This window comes from Lycium ferocissimum, chromosome 5, assembly GCF_029784015.1.
Source record: "Lycium ferocissimum isolate CSIRO_LF1 chromosome 5, AGI_CSIRO_Lferr_CH_V1, whole genome shotgun sequence".
In the NCBI taxonomy this organism is placed as follows: Eukaryota; Viridiplantae; Streptophyta; class Magnoliopsida; order Solanales; family Solanaceae; genus Lycium; species Lycium ferocissimum.
The window spans coordinates 11,777,722-11,801,148 of record NC_081346.1 but is presented as its reverse complement, the minus strand read 5'-3'; the positions used below and the strand labels follow the sequence as shown (position 1 = coordinate 11,801,148).

At 34.1% G+C, this 23,427-nt stretch overlaps 2 protein-coding genes across 2 annotated transcripts; both read left to right on the top strand.

Moving 5' to 3' along the window:
- The first annotated feature begins 471 nt into the window (after positions 1 to 471).
- On the top strand, positions 472 to 2,266 carry LOC132056017 ((+)-menthofuran synthase-like). Its single transcript, XM_059448058.1, has one exon. The coding sequence runs from the start codon at positions 554 to 556 to the stop codon at positions 2,051 to 2,053; it is 1,500 nt and encodes a 499-aa protein (XP_059304041.1). The 5' UTR covers positions 472 to 553; the 3' UTR covers positions 2,054 to 2,266.
- Positions 2,267 to 3,291: 1,025 nt separating this feature from the next.
- On the top strand, positions 3,292 to 5,489 carry LOC132058201 (cytochrome P450 736A117-like). Its single transcript, XM_059450751.1, has 2 exons — positions 3,292 to 4,373; positions 4,758 to 5,489. The coding sequence occupies exons 1-2, from the start codon at positions 3,477 to 3,479 to the stop codon at positions 5,361 to 5,363; spliced, it is 1,503 nt and encodes a 500-aa protein (XP_059306734.1). The 5' UTR covers positions 3,292 to 3,476; the 3' UTR covers positions 5,364 to 5,489.
- Positions 5,490 to 23,427: the final 17,938 nt, after the last annotated feature.

Here is a 23,427-nt window from a genome sequence, read left to right as displayed (position 1 = left end):
AGTCTTTTTGAATCCTAAAATATCATTTATTTGAAAAAAAATTGAAAAAGCTAAAAACTACTCCTTCCGGATAAAAAAAAAGTTCACTTAGTCTTTTTTTCTTGGATAAAAAAAAGAGTCCACTTAGCAAATCAAGAAAGAATTAACTTTATTTTTTCATATTTGCCCCTAGTAAGTGTTATATGATCAAATTTCAATTTCTATTTAATTAGGGTAGCTTAATCAAATTATTTATTTTTATCTAGAAGTTAGTATTTTCTTAAGGGGTGTATAAATGAGTAAGTGCTAATTATTACGAAAGGATGGGAGTAATATGATTCTTATTTAATCTGTAATTTTCTTCAAATACGCTACCTCTCGCTTGACTTTTTGAAACTAGTCACTTTTGTTGTCCTTTGACGGCTCAATGCATATGCTTACACAAATATCCCCCCTCCCAATCAACATCTATAAAAGCAGAACAACTCCCCAGTTCTTAGTCATGCAAATTTAACCAAATATCTCTTCTATTTCTAGAAATTAAAGGATAAAACGAATTACAGTCGAAAAGAAAATGCTATCCATATTTGCACTTTTTCCTTTCTTAATTTTCTTGTCATTTGTTCTAATATCACTTTTCCAGCTTTCATCCAAAAAATCAAAGAAAAATCTTCCTCCATCTCCACCAAAGCTTCCATTCATCGGAAACTTTCACCAACTGGGCTTACAACCACATCGCTCTCTCCAAAAACTAACGAACCAACATGGCCCAATGATGATGCTTCAGTTTGGCAGCACACCTGTGCTCATCGCTTCCTCAGCCGAAGCAGCTTCCGAGATCATGAAAACCCAAGATAGGAGCTTTGCTAATAAGCCCAAGTCTAGCATCCCCAGCAAGCTTTTCTTCGGCCCGAAGGACGTGGCCTTTACCCCATATGGAGAGTACTGGAGGAACGCTAGAAGTGTTTGTATGCATCAGCTTTTGAACAACAAAAGAGTCCAATCGTTTAGTAAAATCAGGGACGAAGAAACTTCTCTTCTTCTCCAAAAGATTGGGGACTCAATTGATAATTCACAAGTTGTTGATTTAACGGAGCTGTTTGTGAGCATGACGAATGATGTGCTTTGCAGGGTGGCGTTAGGAAGGAAGTATTGTGATGGGGAAGAAGGGAAAAAGTTCAAGACATTGTTGCTAGAGTTTGTGGAATTGTTGGGAGTTTTTAATATTGGAGATTACATGCCGTGGCTTGCGTGGGTGAATAGGTTCAACGGTTTAAATGCCAAAGTGGACAAAGTAGCTGCAGAGTTTAGTGCATTCTTGGAAGGTGTGATTGAGGAACACAAGAAAAAGAAAACAGAGGATGGCGATGAAGGGGCGGATTTTGTGGATATATTGCTCCAAGTTCAGAATGAAAACAAGTCGGGTTTTAAGGTTGAGATGGATTCAATTAAAGCTATTATCATGGATATGTTTTCTGCAGGAACTGATACAACGTCCACTCTTTTAGAATGGACAATGAATGAGCTGATGAGAAATCCAAAGACATTACGAAAATTAAGAGACGAGGTGAGGCTGGTAACTCAAGGGAAGTCAGATGTAAGAGAGGATGACTTGGAACACATGCCTTATTTAAAAGCAGTGATCAAAGAGAGTCTCCGACTTCATTCTCCGGTGCCATTGCTTCCTCGGGAAGCAATAAAGGACACCAAAGTGTTGGACTACGACGTAGCTACCGGAACTCAAGTCTTTGTTTGTCCATGGGCTATATCGAGAGATCCAGCCATATGGGAAAATCCAGAGGAGTTCCAACCAGAAAGATTTTTGGATAGTTCTGTCGATTACAAAGGGTTGCATTTTGGGTTAATCCCTTTTGGTGCCGGCAGAAGAGGTTGTCCCGGAATTACATTCGCTAAGATTGTGAATGAGCTGGCATTAGCAAGAATGTTGTTTCATTTTGAATTTTCGTTACCAAATGGAGCAAAAGCTGAAGATTTGGATGTGGATGAAGCCCTTGGAATTACAGTCAGACGAAAATTCCCCTTACTTGTCGTTGCAACACCACGCATTATTTGATTTATTATGCTGTGGTAGTGAATTAGGAAGTTGCATTTCATGTTGGGATTTAAGCATGATACTACTCCAAGGTGGGATGCCTCCCAACCATACGCTAGGCAAATAATGTTCATCTTCTTTTGTTGTTAAATATGCTTCCTAATTTTGGTTTATCCATCAGTTCAATGTACCAACATTTTTAATAAGAATGTATCAGTATCTACAATTGAAAGACATGAGACCTTGTTTTTGTTGGAAAAATATTGGAGATGACCACATTAAGAAGATCAAAAAAAAAAAAAAAAAAAAAAAAAAAAAAAAAGACAGAGTTGAAATTTAAAAATCTGATTCAAGGCATGCTATGGATGGCGCTATCTTCGGAGTAGATTTTCGTCGCTATCCCGGTGCAAAAGTAAAGTGACGTTCTACTCCCAAGACACAATGGACCACTCAGAAATCTTCTAATGTGCACTCAAATAAAAGTTTTGGAACAACTCTTTTAATCTCTCGACTGCTTTAGTAGAAAGGAAGAGGCACGAATGCAGAATTTTATGATGCAGGAATTTTTTCTAAGCCGAGAATATTTTCTTAGTACTGAAAATCTACAGCATACCTATTATTTATAAGATGTAGAAAACAACTAACACACATTTTCAAAGAAACGATGCCACTCTTAAGATTGGATGACACTTTTTCACAATGAATAGATGTATCCTTTAAAGAATGGGTAACACCTCTTCATAATATATTATATTTTTTCAAAAGTGTGTTTAAATTTTGAATCACCTCAAAAATAAATTCTTAACAGTTTTTAGCTTATCTATTTCGCTAGTTGGCCTCTTCCAGATTTACTATCTTTTCAAGATATCTTGGTCCAACCTCCCACCGTCCAACGACTTCTCTCCCTGTCTGTATCTCTCCTTGGTACTTGAGTGCTGTCAAATTGAAAGAAAATTCTAACAAATTTACAATTAGTATATTACTCCCTCCGTTCCATAATAAGTATCGTCTTAGGAAATCAAGACATAAATTGACTAATTTTTTTCAATTCTGTCCTTAGATAATAAAGTAACATCTAAATGATGATTGAAAAAGCCACATAATAACTTGGTATTGTTAGATTCTTAATGTCAAAATGTTTACTTTTTGTGCATGCTCTAATCAAAAGGTAATTTATTTTTATTATATAGGGATAATTTGATAAACTTCATTATTGACTTTTTGATATGCATGTTTTTTTTACTAAGGTGACATTTATTATTGGACGGAGGAAGTATTTTTAAGCATGGGTCATGGCTCAGAAATTTAGTGCAAATTGGGTCTGCACTGCGATCTGAGATCAATAATTCAATTGGTAGTATTTGCTTGAAGCGCGCATCATCTGAATCGTAGAGCTAAACAACACCTTAACAGCAAAAAGTTGTCTATTGACAAAAGTACCAAAATGTTCTGCCATTCTCCCTCATTTCTTGCTGCTATATCCTCAATTCTGTTTATCGCGATCATCCTTAAATGGTTCTCTCACACCAAGAAAACGTTGCCTCCTTCTCCATGGAAGCTTCCGATTATTGGAAATCTTCATCAACTTGGCCTTTACCCACACCGCTCCCTCCAAATGCTGTCCAAAAAATACGGTCACTTCATACAGCTTCAACTAGGCACAATTCCAGCACTTGTTGTTACCTCAGCCAATGTAGCTCAAGAAATACTGAAAAATCATGACTTGGTTTTCGCAAACAGGCCTAAAACAACCTTCCATGACAAACTACTTTACGGTTCAAAAGATATGGCGTTCAGTAAATATGGTGAGTATTGGAGGCAAGTGAGAGGCGTTTGTGTGCATCAACTTTTGAGTAACACTAGAGTCCAATCATTTGGTACAGTACGAGAAGAAGAGACGTTGTTAATGATTAAGAAGATTAGAGATTTAAGCTCTGTTTCACTGCCTTCAGAGTTCAATTTGAGCGATATTTTGAGGTCATTGACAAGTGATGTGTTCTGTAGGATAGCTTTAGGTAAGAAGTATTCTGATGGCGAAATCGGGAAGAGATTTAAGTTTCTGCTGAAGGAGGCCGTTGGGTTATTAGGCGCATTCAACGTGGGGAGTTACATTCCATGGCTCCGATGGGTGAATCGTTTCAATGGATTGAATAAAAGAGTAGAATTAGTGGCTAACGAATTTGATGAATTCCTGCAAGGTATGGTTGAACAGCACATAAACGAACGCAAAGGCGGTGAAGCTGAGATTGCAGATTTTGTGGATATTTTACTTGAAGAATTTCATAGACAAGACAATGCTGACTTATCCAATCATACTGACACGGTCAAGGCTCTCATCTTGGTATGTCTTATCCTATTTTGCAACAAATCTACAATCTATTTTCTGTACCTAAACATGCTTTTTAGATCTCCACCGTTTCAATCTAAATATCTTACTTTTATTTTTAAAAAAGAACGTTTCTTTCTATATTTGATGACTCTCTAATCCGATATTCTACTTAACATTTTAAATAACACAAGATTCAAAGTGTATTCTGGTACATTATACATATCTTTAGCTTAAGATTACAAGATTCAAAAGTTCTCTTTATTTTGTTAAATTTTGTGTCTGGTCAAACTTAAACACTTGAATTGAAACAGAGGGAGTATGATGTTCAGTTCCTTCTTAGTCTATTTTCATAACTTCATCCAATGTCTGTTAATTTGCCACTCCTTTCAACAATAGGATATGTTTGTAGGTGGAAGTGACACGACATTTGCTCTTCTTGAACGGTCAATGACAGAACTGTTAAGAAATCCCAAAACCTTGGAGAAATTGCAAAATGAGGCAAGAGAAATAGCCCAAGGAAACTCTTGTATAACAGAGGATGATGTACCAAAAATGCCGTATCTGAAAGCAGTGATCAAAGAGAGCCTACGACTACATCCTCCAATCCCATTAATCCCCCGCGAATCAAGTCAAGATATCAAAGTGATGGGATATAATGTGGCAGCAAATACACAAGTTTATTTTAATGTTTGGGCACTTGGAAGAGACCCCTCGTTGTGGGAAAATCCTGAAGAGTTTCAGCCTGAGAGGTTCTTCGGCACAAACATTGATGTCAAAGGATTTAATTTTGAGCTTATTCCATTTGGTTCAGGGCGAAGGGGATGCCCAGGATCCCAATTCGCCCTCGCTGTTAATGAACTTGCATTAGCAAATTTGGTGTTGAACTTTAACTTTGCATTGCCTGATAGACCAAATACGAAGGATCTGGATATCGTGGAATCGACTGGCCTGGCTGTGCATAAGAAATATCCTTTGGTTGTTCTTGCGATTCATTGTCCTTGATAACGTCTTTTTCGTTCAATTACTCTTACTATTATCAATTTACAAGTTTCCATACTTGTGTAACTTGCCCGGTAACTTTTTTCCTTCAAAAGAAAAAGAAATCTGTTGAATTTGGATTAGTTTCTTTTCAACCTTCATAGATAAACAAATTTATGGCAGCCAGGCCTACAAATTTATGACTACTAGATAATTTATCCGCACGAACCTCATTAAGCTTACCTATGATCATTCCCTATATTTGAATAACTTTAAGGTCATTTCTTGCGAAAAGTTCAATAATTAGACCACTATTTTCGAACATAACTAAGGAGATTTGCCATTATCACATATTCCTAATTCCAACTTCTCTGAGTTTAGTTTTGATTTAACTGAGTAGATGCAGCCTGGTGCCAAGATGGGGTTTAATGTGGTTTATGAGTGTTAAGAAGAATGGCAGTCTGTTTCCTACAATTCACCAAGAAATAATTACAGCATTATATGACATAATTTTTTTGGAGGGACAAGGCAAATTCTACATTTCACCAAGAAATAATTACAGTATGGAATTTTTTTTTTTTTGTATAAGGCAAAATAAGTGCATATCCACAATAAGTGTACCCGTTGGCCATTGAACAGAAGCATGATAAGCTAGTCTAATACCATTTTCTCATCCATAAGCCATAACCAATTGACTATCTCTATAAATGAAGTATGTTCCTGATTCTTCCAAATTAAGGGTAAAGGAACACATAAAATACACTTGTAATCTAGTGCTAATTCCTTCCTCTTTACGCTATAGAATATGGAGTACACAGTACTGATTGAACCAAACAAATCAAGGATTCATATTTGATTCTTCCAAGCGAGTCTCCCACAAACATGAGTCTCTTGTTCCTCAATTTTTCAAGTGGCAACTTTGGTTTAAGCCTAAAATTTAAAAACAAAAAGTGATTGTTCAGAAGAAAGTAACATGTTATGTGAGAAATTCACATTCAGGTCCATTGTAAATTGGGTGAGACATTGTCATAAACACATCGCCCTGTGAAATGATCAATCGTCATGTGGCAATTCAACATTCTCCTCTTTTTCAATAGGCATTTCAATCTTCTCTTCTCATGCTTTGCTTCTATTTCTATTTCAGAGCTACTATATGGGTATTCTTCTTTGTGCAATTCTCAAATTCATCACTCAATAGAGCAATATCTGCTAGACTGTGAAGCATGTGAACCACAACCCCATTGCACTAACAAATCAATAGTTTTATCATAAAGTTGATCCGCCAAGCAGCTATCATATTGGTCATGAAATTCAATTATAAGTTCTTTGAGGGTGAGCATTTTGTAACGTGTCTATTTTTTTTTTTAACTCCGGGTATTCTAACATGTCTTCTATGAGGATCTACGGCTTTTACAATCTTGCTTTCCTTATGATTAAAATTTCCGTCTCTAGAGCTCCAATACGGAAGTGCCTAAAGAATATAATTTGAGAAACAACAATGAATGTTGAGTGTAGCATCTCCATGTCCCCATGTGATAGACAAATGAATATGAAAAGGTAAACTACATGATATATAATTTTTTACTCGATATGTCATAGGAATTCAATTACTTGAACTTAACCATTTACTATATATCATGGACTACAAAAACAACACTTCTCATGAGAAGTATTTCACAAGAATACCTATTAGATGAAAGAGCAAAAGAAAAATAATATCAAACTTGTAGTCTCCTAATTTGTCCAATTATCATGATCTTATCAAAAGAATTTCATAGATGGAAGACAGGTGACTCAAAGGAATCCCTTTTGGATCTCCTGACAAAGGAAAAAGGTAAGAGAAAATTAACAAACACACAAAATCCACAGGAAAAAATAAAGTACATAATCACAGGCAAGAATATTGTACTTGTAACTCTTGATATCAGTAGTACATTGGTAATAGAGTCCTTGGAGTGATAAAATGGAAAATATAATATGGTTTGATTAACAAAAAATCAGCACTTTAAAATGCATAAAATGGGTCGAATAATCATCAAGTGGTCGATGACAAGCAAAAGAGCAATCTGTCAATCACTTTAGAGGGAGGAAAACTTGAGGGAAATACGAATCAAAGACAGAAGAAGAAATAAGGAGAAGAGATGGAGGCGCTTTGTTTCCATCAATAGACACCATAATCGGTGGTCAGCGAGAGAAAGAAGAAGAGAAGGGAAATAAGGAAGCGGCTGTTGGTGGTAAAAATAAAAGTGAGTGTTGATTTTTTCCTATGCAACACACATAAATAATAAATGAAAGAAATAGGCAAGCAAAAAAAAAAAAAAAAAAAAAAAAAAAGGGAAAAGTGAAAATTGCCCAAAAAAGGAGAAAAGAGATAGATGCAATTTCTGGACATAGGAAGATGCCACATCACCTTTTCTATTCCCAGTTTTATATTCATATATATAGATTTATGGTTTAAACCTTTCTTTTAAATTTGAGTCAGCTGAACTCTCGAAAGTTGAGAAAGTTAAAACCGAAAGCTAGCAAAAGACCAAAAGTGATTACAAACGGTAAAGGTATTATAATCACATTAGGTTGTCCAAGAGAAAACATGAAGTTATGGACTTACTTTCAAATATGCACACATTGAAATCAAGCTGAAATTTTGGCAAAAAATCAAGTGAGGTTCTTTGGAAAAGGGACTCGTAGGATTGACCGGTGCAGGCATTGCTTGCTGTGGCTATGTATAGAAGTTACGTCTACCAAAGAGAATATCACAATTAACATCGCAAATTGACCTTGGACCAAATCTACCAATAATGTTTTCAATTCTACTTCTGTTACTTAATCTTCTTTAGGACCTAATGTGACACACACACAAAGAAAAAATAGTAATTTTGTGACAATAAAACCTTAGGGTAAAGGGTTACTCCTCGTTTTCTTCTTGAAAAGAAATAATCAGGAATAAAGAAATAACAGAATCCTAGCTGCGAAGAGAGAAAGAAAATTTGATTTTACAATGTAAGGTAAGGAAGCTGAACATACCATGAAATTCAACTTCATGGAAATGACCAGAACTTGTGTGGAAATTCTTCATGTATATATGAAGTGAGTGCTTCATGACATTGATCCCTATATGCTTGATCCAAATCAGGAATTTCAGTCCCAGTTGACACTTTTCTATCAATTCCACTACTTAGCATTTGTGAAACTTCGTCTGAAACGTACAACCAATAAAAAATTCTTAAATATCCAAAAATACTTAGTCAAAGAAGATGAATTGATTATATTTAGGTTTTGTAGTATGTACCTGGCGGAACATCTATATTTTCCTCTCTCTCTTCTTCCCTTTCCCTAGCTGAAAGAATTTGAGCTCGGTGATATCTAGATGTTTCTTGGACATGTTCCATGTTGGAAAATTGTCCATAAACCTCTCTTTCTGAATGGCATAGAAAACAAAATCATTCTCATCTTCTTCAATATATATAGAGTATCATCTAGATCTGTAAAGTACAAATGCTTTATCATCAAACTTGCCAAAAAATAAGAGTTCAAGGAAAAATGAGATTTTTGCCACTAATTCTTTCAGAAAAGAGCATGCCAAAAAAAAAAAAAGGACAATGGACAAAGATAATCTAAATCAACCTAAAACAACTTGAAAATTCAATATAAGTCTCAACCTACACTTCTTCAAGGCTTCACAATTATTGAGTTTTCAAAACAACACCTTGAGTCAGCATATGATTATTACAAGCAAAAGAAAGGGGCTAGCACCTATATCTCCCAATTTCAGAGGATATAAACAAATCCACAACTCTATAACCTGAGGCTTGCTCCCTCCACAAAGTCTCAGAATTCACAAAAATAATTTTACAAATAGAAAAAATGGAAGCTTCTTCAAATACAGAAAGAATACTGAAGAAAAACTAAAGAACTTAATAACTAACAACATTAATTTGATCATTCAAGTAATTAGCATCAAATACATATTTTTTATAATGGAAATTACACAAACATCAAGAAACAGAGAATGAACCAAAGGAAAAAAAACAGAAAATAGAAACCCTTTCCTTTAAAAAGGAACATAACCTGACAAAGGAAATAGTGGCCAAACATAAAGATAATAAAACAGTGATATAATGAATCCGAAAGTTCACAAAACACATAAATGAATCCGAATGCAGTGTGAAATCAAATTTATGCAAACGTGATGAATCGCCTATCATCCATAGAGACTGACTAGTTAGTAATCTCCGATGCTAATCAACTTGCCAAAATCCTATTTAATGCATATTTATTGAATCAATACCCACAAAGAACAAAATCGGAAAAAGAAAAATCTATATATGTCACTAAACCTATAGAAAATCTGAAATCAATAAGTCAAACTTAACCCAAGATGAATTCAACCTAGGTGCATATTTTGGCAATGTCAAAATAACCTTGTGGGTTGAACAGAGCAGGCTAATTCCTTGCACTTAAGAATTTACTAGCCTGAGCAAGTAGATTAATAGATACATGATTGAGAGAGGGGTCAGTAAGAAGTTTAACTAATTCAGAAACAGAACACATTTATGAAAATTTAGCTATGGATCTAAAATAACTTAATACACCAATCTGTGCTCAAAGTAGAAGGGGATTGCTGAAAGAAGTAACCTATAATTAAAAAATATAGGAAAAAATGTAAAATACTATGGATACCTTATAAGGATGGTTCATAATGGCGTCTTTACATAAGCCTTGTTGAAATCTTCTAGGGAAGCAGTTTAGGGACAGTCGGTCGCAGTCGACGATGGGTCATTATACTTTGCTACTATATTGAACCCATGCTTCGTCGTCCGTTAGGCATTAAAAAAAAAAAAGTGTGGTCCCCATATTAACACCAACCAATATTTTAAAAAAAAAAACACCAACCAAAATTAAAAAAAAAAAAACCACCAACCAATATTAAAAAAAAAAAGTGGAACCTACCATCTCCAAAATCACGAAAAAAAAAAGTGAATCCCGTATTAACAAAATCAAGCAATATAAAAAAAAAAGTGAATCCCATATTAAAAAAATAAACAATGTAAAAAAAAAAGTGTAAACTTTGTATTAAGTAGAAACACTAATATAATAAAGTTTTAGATACGAAGACAAACTACTGATGTTATATTAATCGTGTTTTGAATATATATAAGTGAATCCCCTATTAAAAAAATAAATAATGTAAAAAAAAAAGTGTAAACTTTGTATTCGTAGCAAACATTAATATAATAAAGTTTTAGATACGGAGCACAAACTACAATGTTATATTAATCGTGTTTTGAATATATATATATATATACATATTATATGCATAAATTTAAACTATATAGAAGCATGGGTTTGCACCCATGCTTCGTCCGTCTTAATAAAAAATAAAAAAAAAAATTGGGCCCCATACGAAACACAACCTAATCAATAAAAAAAAAAGTGGGTCATATTAATAAAATCAAACAATATATATAAAAAAAGGGGTAGGCCCCATACTAAACACCACGATAAAAAAAAAAAAAAGTGGACGCTTTATATTAACAAAATCGAAAACGATATAAAAAAAATAAAAAGTTAACCCCATATTAACAAAACAAATAATGTCAAAAAAAGAAAAAGTGCGAACTTTGTATTCGTAAGAAATATTAATATAATAAAGTTTTAAATACGAACGTAAACTACTGATGTTATATTAATCGTGTTTTGAGCGTATATATATATATATATATATATATATATATATATATATATATATATATATATATATATTATATGCAAAAAAATATTGCAAACTAATGATGCCCAAAAAAAAAAGTGCACCCTATAAAGGATGGGCCCCATACTAAACAACACCAAGCAATATAAAAAATAAAAAAAATAAAAAGAAGAAAAAAAAAGTGAAACCCACCATCTCTAAACTCGGAAAAAAAGTGGACCCGTTCATCGTCGTAGCCCCTTAAAAAAAAAAGTGGTAATAAACACTAACTAAGCAAGAATATAAAAAGTGAATCCCATATTAAAAAAATAAATAATATCCAAAAAGAAAAAGTGCAGACTTTGTATTCGTAGCAAATACTAATATAATGAAGTTTTAGATACGAAGCGCAAACTACAATGTTATATTAATCGTGTTTTGAGCATAGTGTGTGTGTGTATATATATATATATATATATATATATATATATATATATATATATATATATATATGCATAAAAATAGTCAAACTAATAATGTCAAAAAAAAAAAAAGCACACCCCATACTAAACAACACCAAGCAATATAAAAAATAAAAAAATAAAAAGAAGAAAAAAAAGTGAAACTCACCTTCTCTAAACTCACGGAAAAAAAAGTGGACCCCATTTTAACAAAATCAAGCAATATCAAAAATAAAATAAGTGAATCCCATATTAAAAAAACAAACAATGTAAAAAAAAAAAAGTGTAAACTTTGTATTCTTATCAAACACTAATATAATAAAGTTTTAGATACGGAGCACAAACTACAATGTTATATTAATCGTGTTTTGATCGTCCGTTAGGCATTAAAAAAAAAAAAAGTGTGATCCCCATATTAACACCAACCAATATTAAAAAAAAAAAAAACACCAACCAATATTAAAAAAAAATAGTAAAAAAAGTGGAACCCACCATCTCCAAACTCACGGAAAAAAAAAGTGGATCCCGTATTAACAAAATCAAGCAATATAAAAAAAAAAAGTGAATCCCATATTAAAAAAACAAACAATATAAAAAAAAAAGTGTAAACTTTGTATTCGTAGCAAACACTAATATAATAAAGTTTTAGATACGAAGCACAAACTACAATATTATATTAATCGTGTTTTGAATATATATAAGTGAATCCCATATTAAAAAAAACAAACAATGTAAAAAAAAAAAAGTGTAAACTTTGTATTCGTAGCAAACACTAATATAATAAAGTTTTAGATACGGAGTACAAACTATAATGTTATATTAATCGTGTTTTGAATATATATATATATATATATATATATATATATATATTATTATATGCATAAATTTAAACTATATAGAAGCATGGGTTTGCACCCATGCTTCGTCGTCCGTAGCCCCATAAAAATAAAAAATAAAAAAGGGTGGGCCCCATACGAAACATAACCAACCAATAAAAAAAAAAAGTGGACCCCATATTAACAAAATCAAGCAATATATAAAAAAAAGGGGGTGGGCCCCATCTAAACACCAACCGATAAAAAAAAAGTGGACCTCATATTAACAAATTCAAGTAATATAAAAAAAATAAAAAGTTAACCCCATATTAACAAAATAAATAATGTCAAAAAGAAAAGTGCGGACTTTGTATTTGTAAACATTAATATAATAAAGTTTTAGATCTGAAACGTAAAATACGATATTATATTAATGCGTGTTTTGGTATAGTATATATATATATATATATATATATATGCATAAAAAATAATAATCCAATAATGTCGAAAAAAAGTGCGCCTTACAAAAGGATGGGCACATCTTAAACAACACCAAAACGATATAAAAAATAAAAAAATAAAAAGAAGAAAAAAAAGTGGACCCCATTCGTCGTCCGTAGCCCCTTTAAAAAAAAAAAGTGGTGGGCCATACTAAACACCACCAAGCAATATAAAAAAAGTGAATCCTATATTAAAAAAATAAATAATGGCCAAAAGAAAAAGTGCGGGCTTTGTATTCGTAGCAAATACTAATATAATAAAGTTTTTAGATACGAGAAACTACAACGTTATATTAATCGTGTTTTGAGCATAGTATATATATATATATATATATATATATATATATAAAAATAAAAAATAGTAAAACTAATAATGTCGAAAAAAAAAAAGTGCACCCCATAAAGGGTGGGCGCTATACTAAACAACACCAAGCAATATAAAAAATAAAAAAATAAAAAAGAAGAAAAAAAAAGTGAAACTCTCACCATCTCTAAACTCACTTAAAAAAAAAAGTGGGCCCATATTAACAAAATCAACGAATATCAAAAATAAAAAAAGTGAACTCCATATTAAAAAAACAAATAATGTCAAAAAAAAAAAAAGTCACGACTTTGTATTCGTAGCAAACACTAATATAATAAAGTTTTAGATACGGAGCACAAACTACAATGTTATATTAATCGTGTTTTGAACATAGTGTGTGTGTATATATATATATGCATAAAAATAGTGCAAACTAATAATGTCCAAAAAAAAAGTGCACCCCAAATTAAAAAATCAAACAATATTCATGTAATTTTCAAAGTATCTCATTAAGTCAATAATGATGGATTCGTTATCGCGTACGTATCAATTCATTAGTAGGAGCAAATGACATTGCTTTTCTTCAAAATGTTATGTAGTCAAACCATACAATTTTTTTTTTTTTTTTTATATTAGCTTGAGATCTAATCTAGATATTAAATCGTCGTATTCTTATTCCGCCGTCATTTATTTGTTATGTTTACTAAAATAAATATACTTAAAATATTTATATTTTAAAATAAGATAGAATTTAATTACTTTTTTTATTTTTATTCTACTCTCTAATAAATGTGAAAAGAGATTAATGTCGTAAAAAAAATATACCAAATGGAGATCAAATAATGAACAAGGTAAATTAGTCAAATTATAATTCTAATAGACATTTACTTAAAAAATCATGCAAAAGACAACATGACAAGTAAAATGAGCTAAACCGAGAATATTTATCAAAAATTAAAAAAATAGTATTTCTTCGTTTAAATAGAAAATCAATTTCTATTTTGTTTCGTTTTAAACATGTAAAATTAATTTAATAATTTGAACTAGAATTATCCAAATCAAAATTTGATAAAAAATAATAAGTATTTTACACCTTTAAATTAATCGAATTAAAATTAAAAGTATCAACTAATGCTTAAATATTGCTATTATTTTATCTCAAAAAGAGGAAAATAGTTTCCTTTTAAATAAGTCTTCTCTTTTAAAAAATATTAATAAATTTGCCGATTTTGTATTCGTAGCAAACACTAATATAATAAAGTTTTAGATACGAAGCACAAACTACAATGTTATATTAATCGTGTTTTGAACATAGTGTATACACACACACACACACACACACACACAAAAACAATATCCAAACATAACTACATACACATAGATACACTATAATCTAAAGTGTTGGGTCCGTGCGCAGCACTGGCATAGACCGTCTAGTTCAGTAATAATGGTAGCAACATATGTCGGTTGGAAAGAAAGGAGTGTAAAGCGTTAAAAATTAAAGTTATTTTTTTTGGAAGAATAAATATCATAAATATCTAGAAGAGTTTCCAGAAAGTTATGTTGTAATATCCTTGATAGTTGTTGTACTTAGAAAATGTCTAGAAATTCTAGACACTTAAATATTTGTAGGAGTGGATAGAAATATCCAGATATTCTAGAGCAGTGTTAGGAGATAAAACTTACTAGATTTTTCTTATAGATGTATCTAGAAGATATCTAGAACCATCCATATACAACTATAAATAGGGGTAGTCTTGTACATTTGTAATCAACCCAATACAAATCTAATTCATAGCCAATTCAAGAAAGTCTTCATCCATAACCAAGTTCTCCTTCTCATATCTTCCTCTTTTTAATTGAATCTTATGATTTTAGTTAACAATCTTGGGCTAGCAGAAGGTCTCCCCAGTTTAATTTTTCTTCTGCTAATTCTCTACATGGTATCAGAACCATAACCATACGTTGGCTTCTGAATTTTTATTTCAAGATCGGGCTAGTGGTAGATTCAACTGGTTTTCTGAATTGATTTAAGCGATCGTGTTAGTGGATTGGGGATAGAGTTGTTGAACCAGTCCAATTATAAGGTATGGAAGACATGTATGGAGTGATACCTTGTGGGCGAGGATTTGTGGGATGTTGTTAATAGGAGTAACACAAGTCCTCCCGCCGACAGACCGAAAAATAGCAGCGTAAACAAGAATTGGAAGCAGATTAATGAGAAAGCGGAATTTGTCCTAAAGAGGTCCATCTCCCACAATTTATTTGATCATATATAAGGTGTAAATCAGCTCATGAAATATGAAGGACCCTTGATCGCTTGTTCAACAAGAATGATGAAGCTCGGCTACAAATTTTGGAGAATGAATTGGCTAACACCACTCAAGGTAATCTATCTATTGCCGAGTATTTTTTTGAAGATTAAGAATTTATGTTCACAGATCTCTTTATTGAACCCCGACGAGGCTATCTCTGAAGCACAAATGAGAAGAATTATCATTCGTGGTTTGAAGTCAGAATATATTCATTTTGTTACATCAATTGAAGGATGGGCTCAACATCCGTCCTTGAAGGAGTTTGAGAATTTATTATCATCACAGAAGCTACTAGCCAAACAAATGGCTAGTGTGTCTATTAAAGAAGGGGAAGGAAATGCCCTTGTAGCCGACAAGAGGAGCTTCAAAGGGAAAACAGTCAGAGATAGGCCACACTTTCGATTTCAAAGTAGTTCAAGTTCGCCAGAGAAGGAGGGAGAGTCTACTAATAACTATAAGAAGACTCTCAAATGCTATCGGTGCGACAAAATAGGGCACAAAAAAAAAAAGATATTGCCGAGCAAAAGAGAGCAATATGGCTCAAACTAAGAAAGTTGTTGAAGAAGAAGAAGAAGACTGGGGAAGGTGCTTCATCGCCGAGATTCGAGCAGTAGATGCTATGGCTTCTGTCAATTTTGAAAGAGACTGGATCGTTGATTCAGGATGTGGGCAGCATCTCACTGGAGATCGATCCAAATTTTCCACCTTTCGCTAATACAATGGACATGATGTCATTGTGACAACTGATAATTCAGTCCAAGGTGTGGAAAAGGAATGCACTGTTTTCATCAACGAGAAGCAAGAAGACCCTATTACTCTCAACAGTGTCTTTCATGTTCTAAGGTATGAAGAAAAAATTATTTTCAATTGCAAATGCAGTAGATGCGGGATGTTATCTACTTTTCGGCCCACATGACATGAAGTTCCTCCGAAATATCAAGGAACTCAAATTAGATATCATTCATATCGGTAAGAGGGTTAACGATTTCTATGTTTTATCAGCTGCTAATTCATATGTTGAGAAGATGAGTAGCAACGATAATACACATATATTACATGCTAGGCTTGGACATCTTAGCATGGATAATTGAAAGCCATGCTACTACTCGAATCTAGTAAAAGGATTGCCCAATTAAACCATTTTGGTGGAGGAGATGTTTGTGAAGGATGTCAATACGGAAAGTCACATCGACTTCTATTTGACAGATCCGTCAAGGGTGAAGGTCTCCGCTGAGAACCAGTTCACGGAATTTGACGGGGCCGAAGCACTTTCTTTTGTTCTCTACCTTATACGCTAATTTCATTGACGATTTTACTAGATTCATGTGGGTTTATTTTGTGAAGCACAAGTCAGAAGTCTTCAACAAGTTTATGTAATTCAAAGAAACAATTGAAGGCGAGCTAGGTTCGAGGATAAGGCGGTTGCGAACGGATAATTGAGATGAGTACACTTCTGATGAATTTCTCTCCTTTAGTCGTCAGCATGGAATTAAAAGAAAAGTCACCCGTGTTGATACGCCACAACAAAATGGAGTGGTTAAAAGGAAGATTCGACACCTAACATAGATATGTAAGAGTTGGCTTTATGCTAAAAGTTTACCTAAAGCCCTATGGGCTGAATGTAACATCCCGTAAATCCGAATTAGGTATGAATGTATGAATCTAGTATAAAGGTGATATTTTAGCTATACGAATCTATTTGGGACGAACACAGTGATAAAAATACTGCTTTGAAGTCAAACCAAAAAGTGAAGTTCTTAAGGCCTTCTAAATTTGTCTAAGTCTAGGAACCGTAAGCATGGCTCCGTTTTTTACCGCTTTGTGGAATTTCAGAAAAACGTCCTTCTTGAAAGTCAGAGTCTTTTGAAATACCTTTTCAACGATATATTACGGGGGTCAAGGGGACATCTGTATAAAACGTTATGGCCATTTTACTAAAGGATTATAGGCGTACCGTTCATCGATCATGTTATACGAACTCGTTATATCGCCCATAATTTTATACGGACCGTATAACTCGTCCATGCTTCAGACGCTCCAAATTGACATTCCTACAAAGCCATGATAAATATGGTCATATTATACGGACCGTATAACTTTATACGGACCGTATAATATGTCCATATAACCTCCGCCTTACTTTTGTATAAATCCAAGCCTCGAGTTCTTCTATTTCATTATTCACAATTCCATGCCCTAGCAACAATACAAAACATCAAGGTAAGTCAATCCAAACCCTTCCAACTCAATTCTAACATATATTCTAATAATCTAAGCTAGAAATCATTGTTCCTAAACTAGGGTTTTCAAGAAAACCAATCTCAAGGTTCAAGAAATAAAGACTTAGGAAATCTTCTCCAAAATTCAAGTCTTTAATCCAAGATTTTGGATCAATTAAGGTATGTAGAACTTCCATCCACATGTGGGAATCTCTACGTTCTTCCCCATGCTCCGTTTCTTGATATCCATGAAGTTCAACTCCTAGGGCATTAAACCCAACATATTGGTAGCCCGTATTTATGTATTTGTGTACATGCATTTTGTATCTATATTCGTTATTGTATTCCTAATCTTCCATTACGGTTATTAGGAACCCTAGCTTAATCCATGAATCATGAATTCTTCCTCATGTATTCTCATTATGTTTATATTAACTTTTATGATTTTATGCAGTAGTTAAAGTTACAAAGATGTTTTCAAGTCAATTATATATATAATTATGAACTATTGTTATTACTCATGAATCAAGAACATGTTTGCAAGACTACGACAAGTTATCTCATGAAACCCTATTACAAGATATTTCATGAAACCATGTTACAAGTTATTTCGTGAAATCATGATTACAAGTTATTTACAAGTTATTTCACGAAAATCATGGGCTTCTTAGCCAACTATATCATGTTCATGTTTTTGGGATTTGCTTAGTTAACCGAGAAGGCTCAGATAGCCTGAAACTACGTAGCCACCGTAGGATAAGGGTTGTCAGCAAGGAGGCAATACCTTCATTATGCAGTTTGGATCCTTACATGCTTATTATTACTTAAATCTCATATCCCTAGCAAGGTGTGAGTGTTCTGCTAGTAGGACGCAAGTACCAGATCATGTTGTCGGATATACTATAGCATTCCCCACGTTACAAGCAGTTTTATATACATGTATTTCCATTGATTTACTGTTTTTAGACTTTACCCACGTTTTATGCTCATGTTTAAGTTACATTCAGTTTCAGTTCATGTCCTATACCTATGTTGTGCCATGTTCTTCATTTCAGCAGGTTTTACATACTAGTACTATTCACCATGTACTAACGTCCCTTTTGCCCGGGGCCTGCACTTCGCGGTGCAGATACCGATTTTCAGGAGCATACGCCTGCGCAGTAGGATCACCTCAGTTATCAGCTTATTAGTGAGCCCCACTCCTCTCGGGGTTCAACATGGAGTCTGCATTAGTATTCAGTTTATGGTAGTCCAGGGCCATGTCCTGGTAGTTAGTATTCAGACATGTTTTAGAGGTTTCATAGACAGATATTAGCTCACAGAGTCAGTTATGCTTTCATGTTTGCAGACTATTACGTTTTCATGAATTTTCATGCTATGAGATAATTTCAAGACTTTATTCCGCAAATTACATTTTCATGATTCATTTAAATTGCATCATATAGATTATATCGTTTTGATGCCCATGTTGACAAGCAAGCCATGAGGTTCGCTCGGACACATGCAAGCAAGGCCCGAGTGCCGTGTTACGCCCAGGCCATGGTTCGGGACGTGACAAAGCTTGGTATCAGAGCCCTAGGTTCAAGTGTCTTAGAGAGTCTATGAAACCGTGTCCAGTGAGGTCACTTTTATATATGTGTGGGGCCCACACATATAAACAATTGACCACCAAGACATTTAGGATTGTCTCACTTCTTTTAACTCTAGATCGTGCAATAGAGCTATGTTCTCAGAAATCACTCGGACTCGTGTGTTGTTTCCCGTTCTGCTGAATACGCCACGTCTCAATGGATGAGGAAGATGTAAATCTAATCATTATCAATGTGTTGCTTTTAGATAGAGTCATCTGGAATTATTCTAATTCGTATGAAGCTTAGAGTGTAAGTAACATTCTTTTTCCATCGAATTCAACGTATCAAATGTGTAAGCGGCAAGAAAGAAATTCGAGACCCAAGACTTGCTAAATAGTGCATGGTGTGTTTATCAGGTGTTAGTACCATTTGAAAGACAAATTTTGGTATGGTAGCACACGTAGGTTATATATACCCTAGAGTAAGTTTATTTGGACTCTTTGACTATGGAGCTATAGTATAAGGGTGATGGTTCATATTTAAGACCCCACGAGGTAGCGTGTTATGAAGTTAACGCAAAGCAGCATAAATTGTCCACGGTAGTTTTGAGTAGGAAATAGCCTAAGAGCCAACCACCGTAATACTAGAAAGTCCCGACTTTTTCAAGGATATATATATTTTTGCCATATGATCTATGCATATGACTAGGAAGGAACTGATGCGATAAGAAAACCACAAGCAGACGATATTGAATTTTTTTAGGGTTAGTTTTAAATTATTTAAGCTTATTCAGATCAGACCTGGAGAGTATGACGTTAGTAAGTTACCACAAGAAGCAGATATTACTATGAGATAAAAGATATGACAATTCCCTCTTAGGTCATGTGATTAAGTATTTATCCCTGATGTGTATAGTATGATATAATTTTGAAAGTGTATAGGGAGTTTGGGGCTAGTTGTTACAATAGTATCATATAATTTTTAAAATGTATAGGGAGTTTGGGGTTAGTTGTTCCAATTCCTTGTTTGAGACAGATGAAATTTTCCTAAGTGTGATCCATGTCTATAGTTCGAAAGATAGTATACAACCCCGAATTATAGTCGGACAAGGAGGAAAAGTTAGAAATAATCGTATGCTTCACTTTAGTACTCAGAGAAGAATTAGAGAATATGATGCTAGCAAGTGGTTAACAGAAGCATAGTGAGTAAGTTTGAATGGATACAGTGAATTAGAAATTTTCAGCAGAGTTAGTAGAAGTACGATTTAGCACTACTAAGTGGATAACTGTCTGAATACACCAAAGGCGTATTAGAACCCAAAGGGTTTAAGTTAAATTTGAGGTATAGAAATTGTGAAAGAAGAAAACCATCTAAGCAAAGAAGAGAGAAAGCTACAGAAGAAGAGCCTTTAAGAGTTATCAGAAAAGAGTTTTCCCCAAGACTGACAAAGCTAGTATGCTAGTTATGTACATTAGAAACCCGTTCATTTAAGTAATTCAGTTTTCGTAGTAAGTAATACTTGTTTGAAGTAAGTCGAAGAAATGAGTTGTCAGTATGTTGGAGGAAATTAGCGAAACCACTAGATGACCACTTATTGCTAACTCAAGGGATCCACAGGCTTTAAACGTCAGCTTTTGAACTAAGGGGGAGATCGTGTGATAAGTTGCCAATATGGATTATGTGTTTCGTAAGTTGATAGGTGTTAAGGAGATTATGTCAGAGGATCACAGTTTCATGTAGCCAAGATAAGGTGCGTAGAATGTGATTTTTGTCACGTCGTTGAGATCAAGTACTAGGTAATTATGTTATGAGATAAAGTTAGATCGAATAGCGAATTTTAAGGGTATAACGGTTCCAATTCCAGAATAATTCATGCACTATGTAGTACCAATGCCCAAACGTACTCTACACATGCCTAGCATACCTCTCTTATGCCCTTGTTAAAGCTTTACACTCCATATTTAAGATACAAGAATTAAGACTTCATACGATAGTAAGCTATGCAAGGGAATGTTCTTTCATGTTTCTCACATCAGGTTGTACTCATGTCCAAGGTTAAAGACCGCATTCATGTCTCACGTATTTATCTTGCTTTATACCCATGATCACGTTCTAGCTCCTAAGTGATTTCTTATTATGATGTTGACGTTGATAAGGATCGAAGGGAAGGTAACATAATAGTTTAAAGACTAAGAATCCTATGGAATGCACACCTATTCCTTGGACAAGAGGAAAATGCCTTAGGTAAATGACTTATTTCGACTCCAATGGTATACTACCTATGTTTTCACGTACTCATGTCCACGATAGACTTATTCGAGCATCCACCTAAAGAAATAGTATAAAATGATGTTGGTAGGCAATAATGAGAGTAAGTCATGATGGATGTCCTATCCACGATTCTATGTAACACATGCTTATGTCCTGTTTTACAATCATTATGACATGATCCCTTTCTCCTTTCGCTAAATATCTATGTCTCGTTATGTTCAAGGTGACTATCTACCTATGTCTTAGATGCTCGAAGAACGAAGTATTCATGCCTATAATCCATTCTTTCATGAACCTTATTTATATAAAAAAAAAAACAAAAACAAAAAAAAGGGCGTTTACTCACGATGATAAGAGTAAGCTATGTTGAAACATGTCCCATTCTTTCGGTATATCTAAATCCTAAAGGTAATGTTTTATCCATGCCTATGTCTCCGACTCAAAGTGAAGCCTACAAAATCGTGCTCATCTGCAAGTCACACTTATGTCTTAGTCATACTCCAATACTCATAAACTCAAGTCCATACGCTATGGTATGCAGGTACCCATGTAAATTCCATGTTTCTCATGTAGCCATGTCCCATGTCCTACTACTCACGTATTCATGTTTCATGCCATATTAATCCTATTACCATGAATGTTCCATGTTATGTCCTTCCGTTTGATGTACGTATGCCACGTTTATGTTCTAAGACAAAGTGCCTCGTATGATTCGAACGAATGATTCCTCGCTCTCAATCCTTTATGATCCGCGCACGATAATAAGCAAGGTATGCCAAGGTATTCCTATCTATGTTTCAGAGCAAACAAGAGTTCCCTTCCTTCACCCTATGGGGCTTATCTCAGGAGTATTCTACTCAAATTCGACGTATTTATGTCATGCCTATGCTAGACCTTTATGAATATGTAGGTAGGATAATGTTCCTATTATATGACTCAAATCTGTCTCATTCGCATCGAGTTGTGCTCACATTCAAAGCCTAAGTCGTACTCATATCTTATATGTCAATCGTGATGGTGATATACGAACATCTATGATCAAGCCTCTAAGTGTTCAGATCTCATCTCCGCTCATCATACAAATCCCCTGTTGTAACAATCATGTTTCTGATATTCAGATCTCATGTTATGATATCCATGTTTACACGCATTCGTATCTCATGACAGTTTAGCACTCATGTATTCATGCCAGATAGTTTTCATGTATTTATGTCCCATTTCATGCTCTTCAAGCCCGGATAATCATGTAATGTTCGTGCCTATTTTCCAAGACTCATGTCATTCGTGCCTACATTCTCTTCCAAACTCCATGTATAGTAATCATGTAATCATTCGGCTAATATCCGTGTGTCGGGCTAGCTCGCATTCATGTTAGCCACATTCAAGATTCGTAAATCACGTTATGTCACATCACGCGTAATAAGATACTGTGAGTTGTGTGTTGGTACTTTAGTTAGTCAAGGGGCGTTTGAGAAATGTCGTAAGGGTCTCGAATTATGAAGGAAGTCCGCCATAAAATTTTCTAGATTCCGTAGTTAGCAAGTGATTCTTAATCTCTATTCATAAATCAGGACGTTGTTTCACGATTCTCATTCAGTAGTACGACTCGGTTCATGCTCCCATGTATGTTTCTATGTAATGACATATTTAGTTCTCATGATCCATGACCATGTTCCCACGTAATCATGTTGAGATTTTATGTTTCATGTCATGTTTCTTCACATTCATGTATTCAAGCCATGTCGGTCCATTCTTAACCAAGACCCATCATTCGAGGACGAATGATCCCGAGGAGATATTGTAACATCCGTAAATCCAATTAGGTATGAATGTATGAATCTAGTATAAAGGTGATATTTTAGCTATACGAATCTATTTGGGATGAACACGGGTGATAAACGATCGTTTTGAAGTCAAACCAAAAAGTGAAGTTCTTAAGGCCT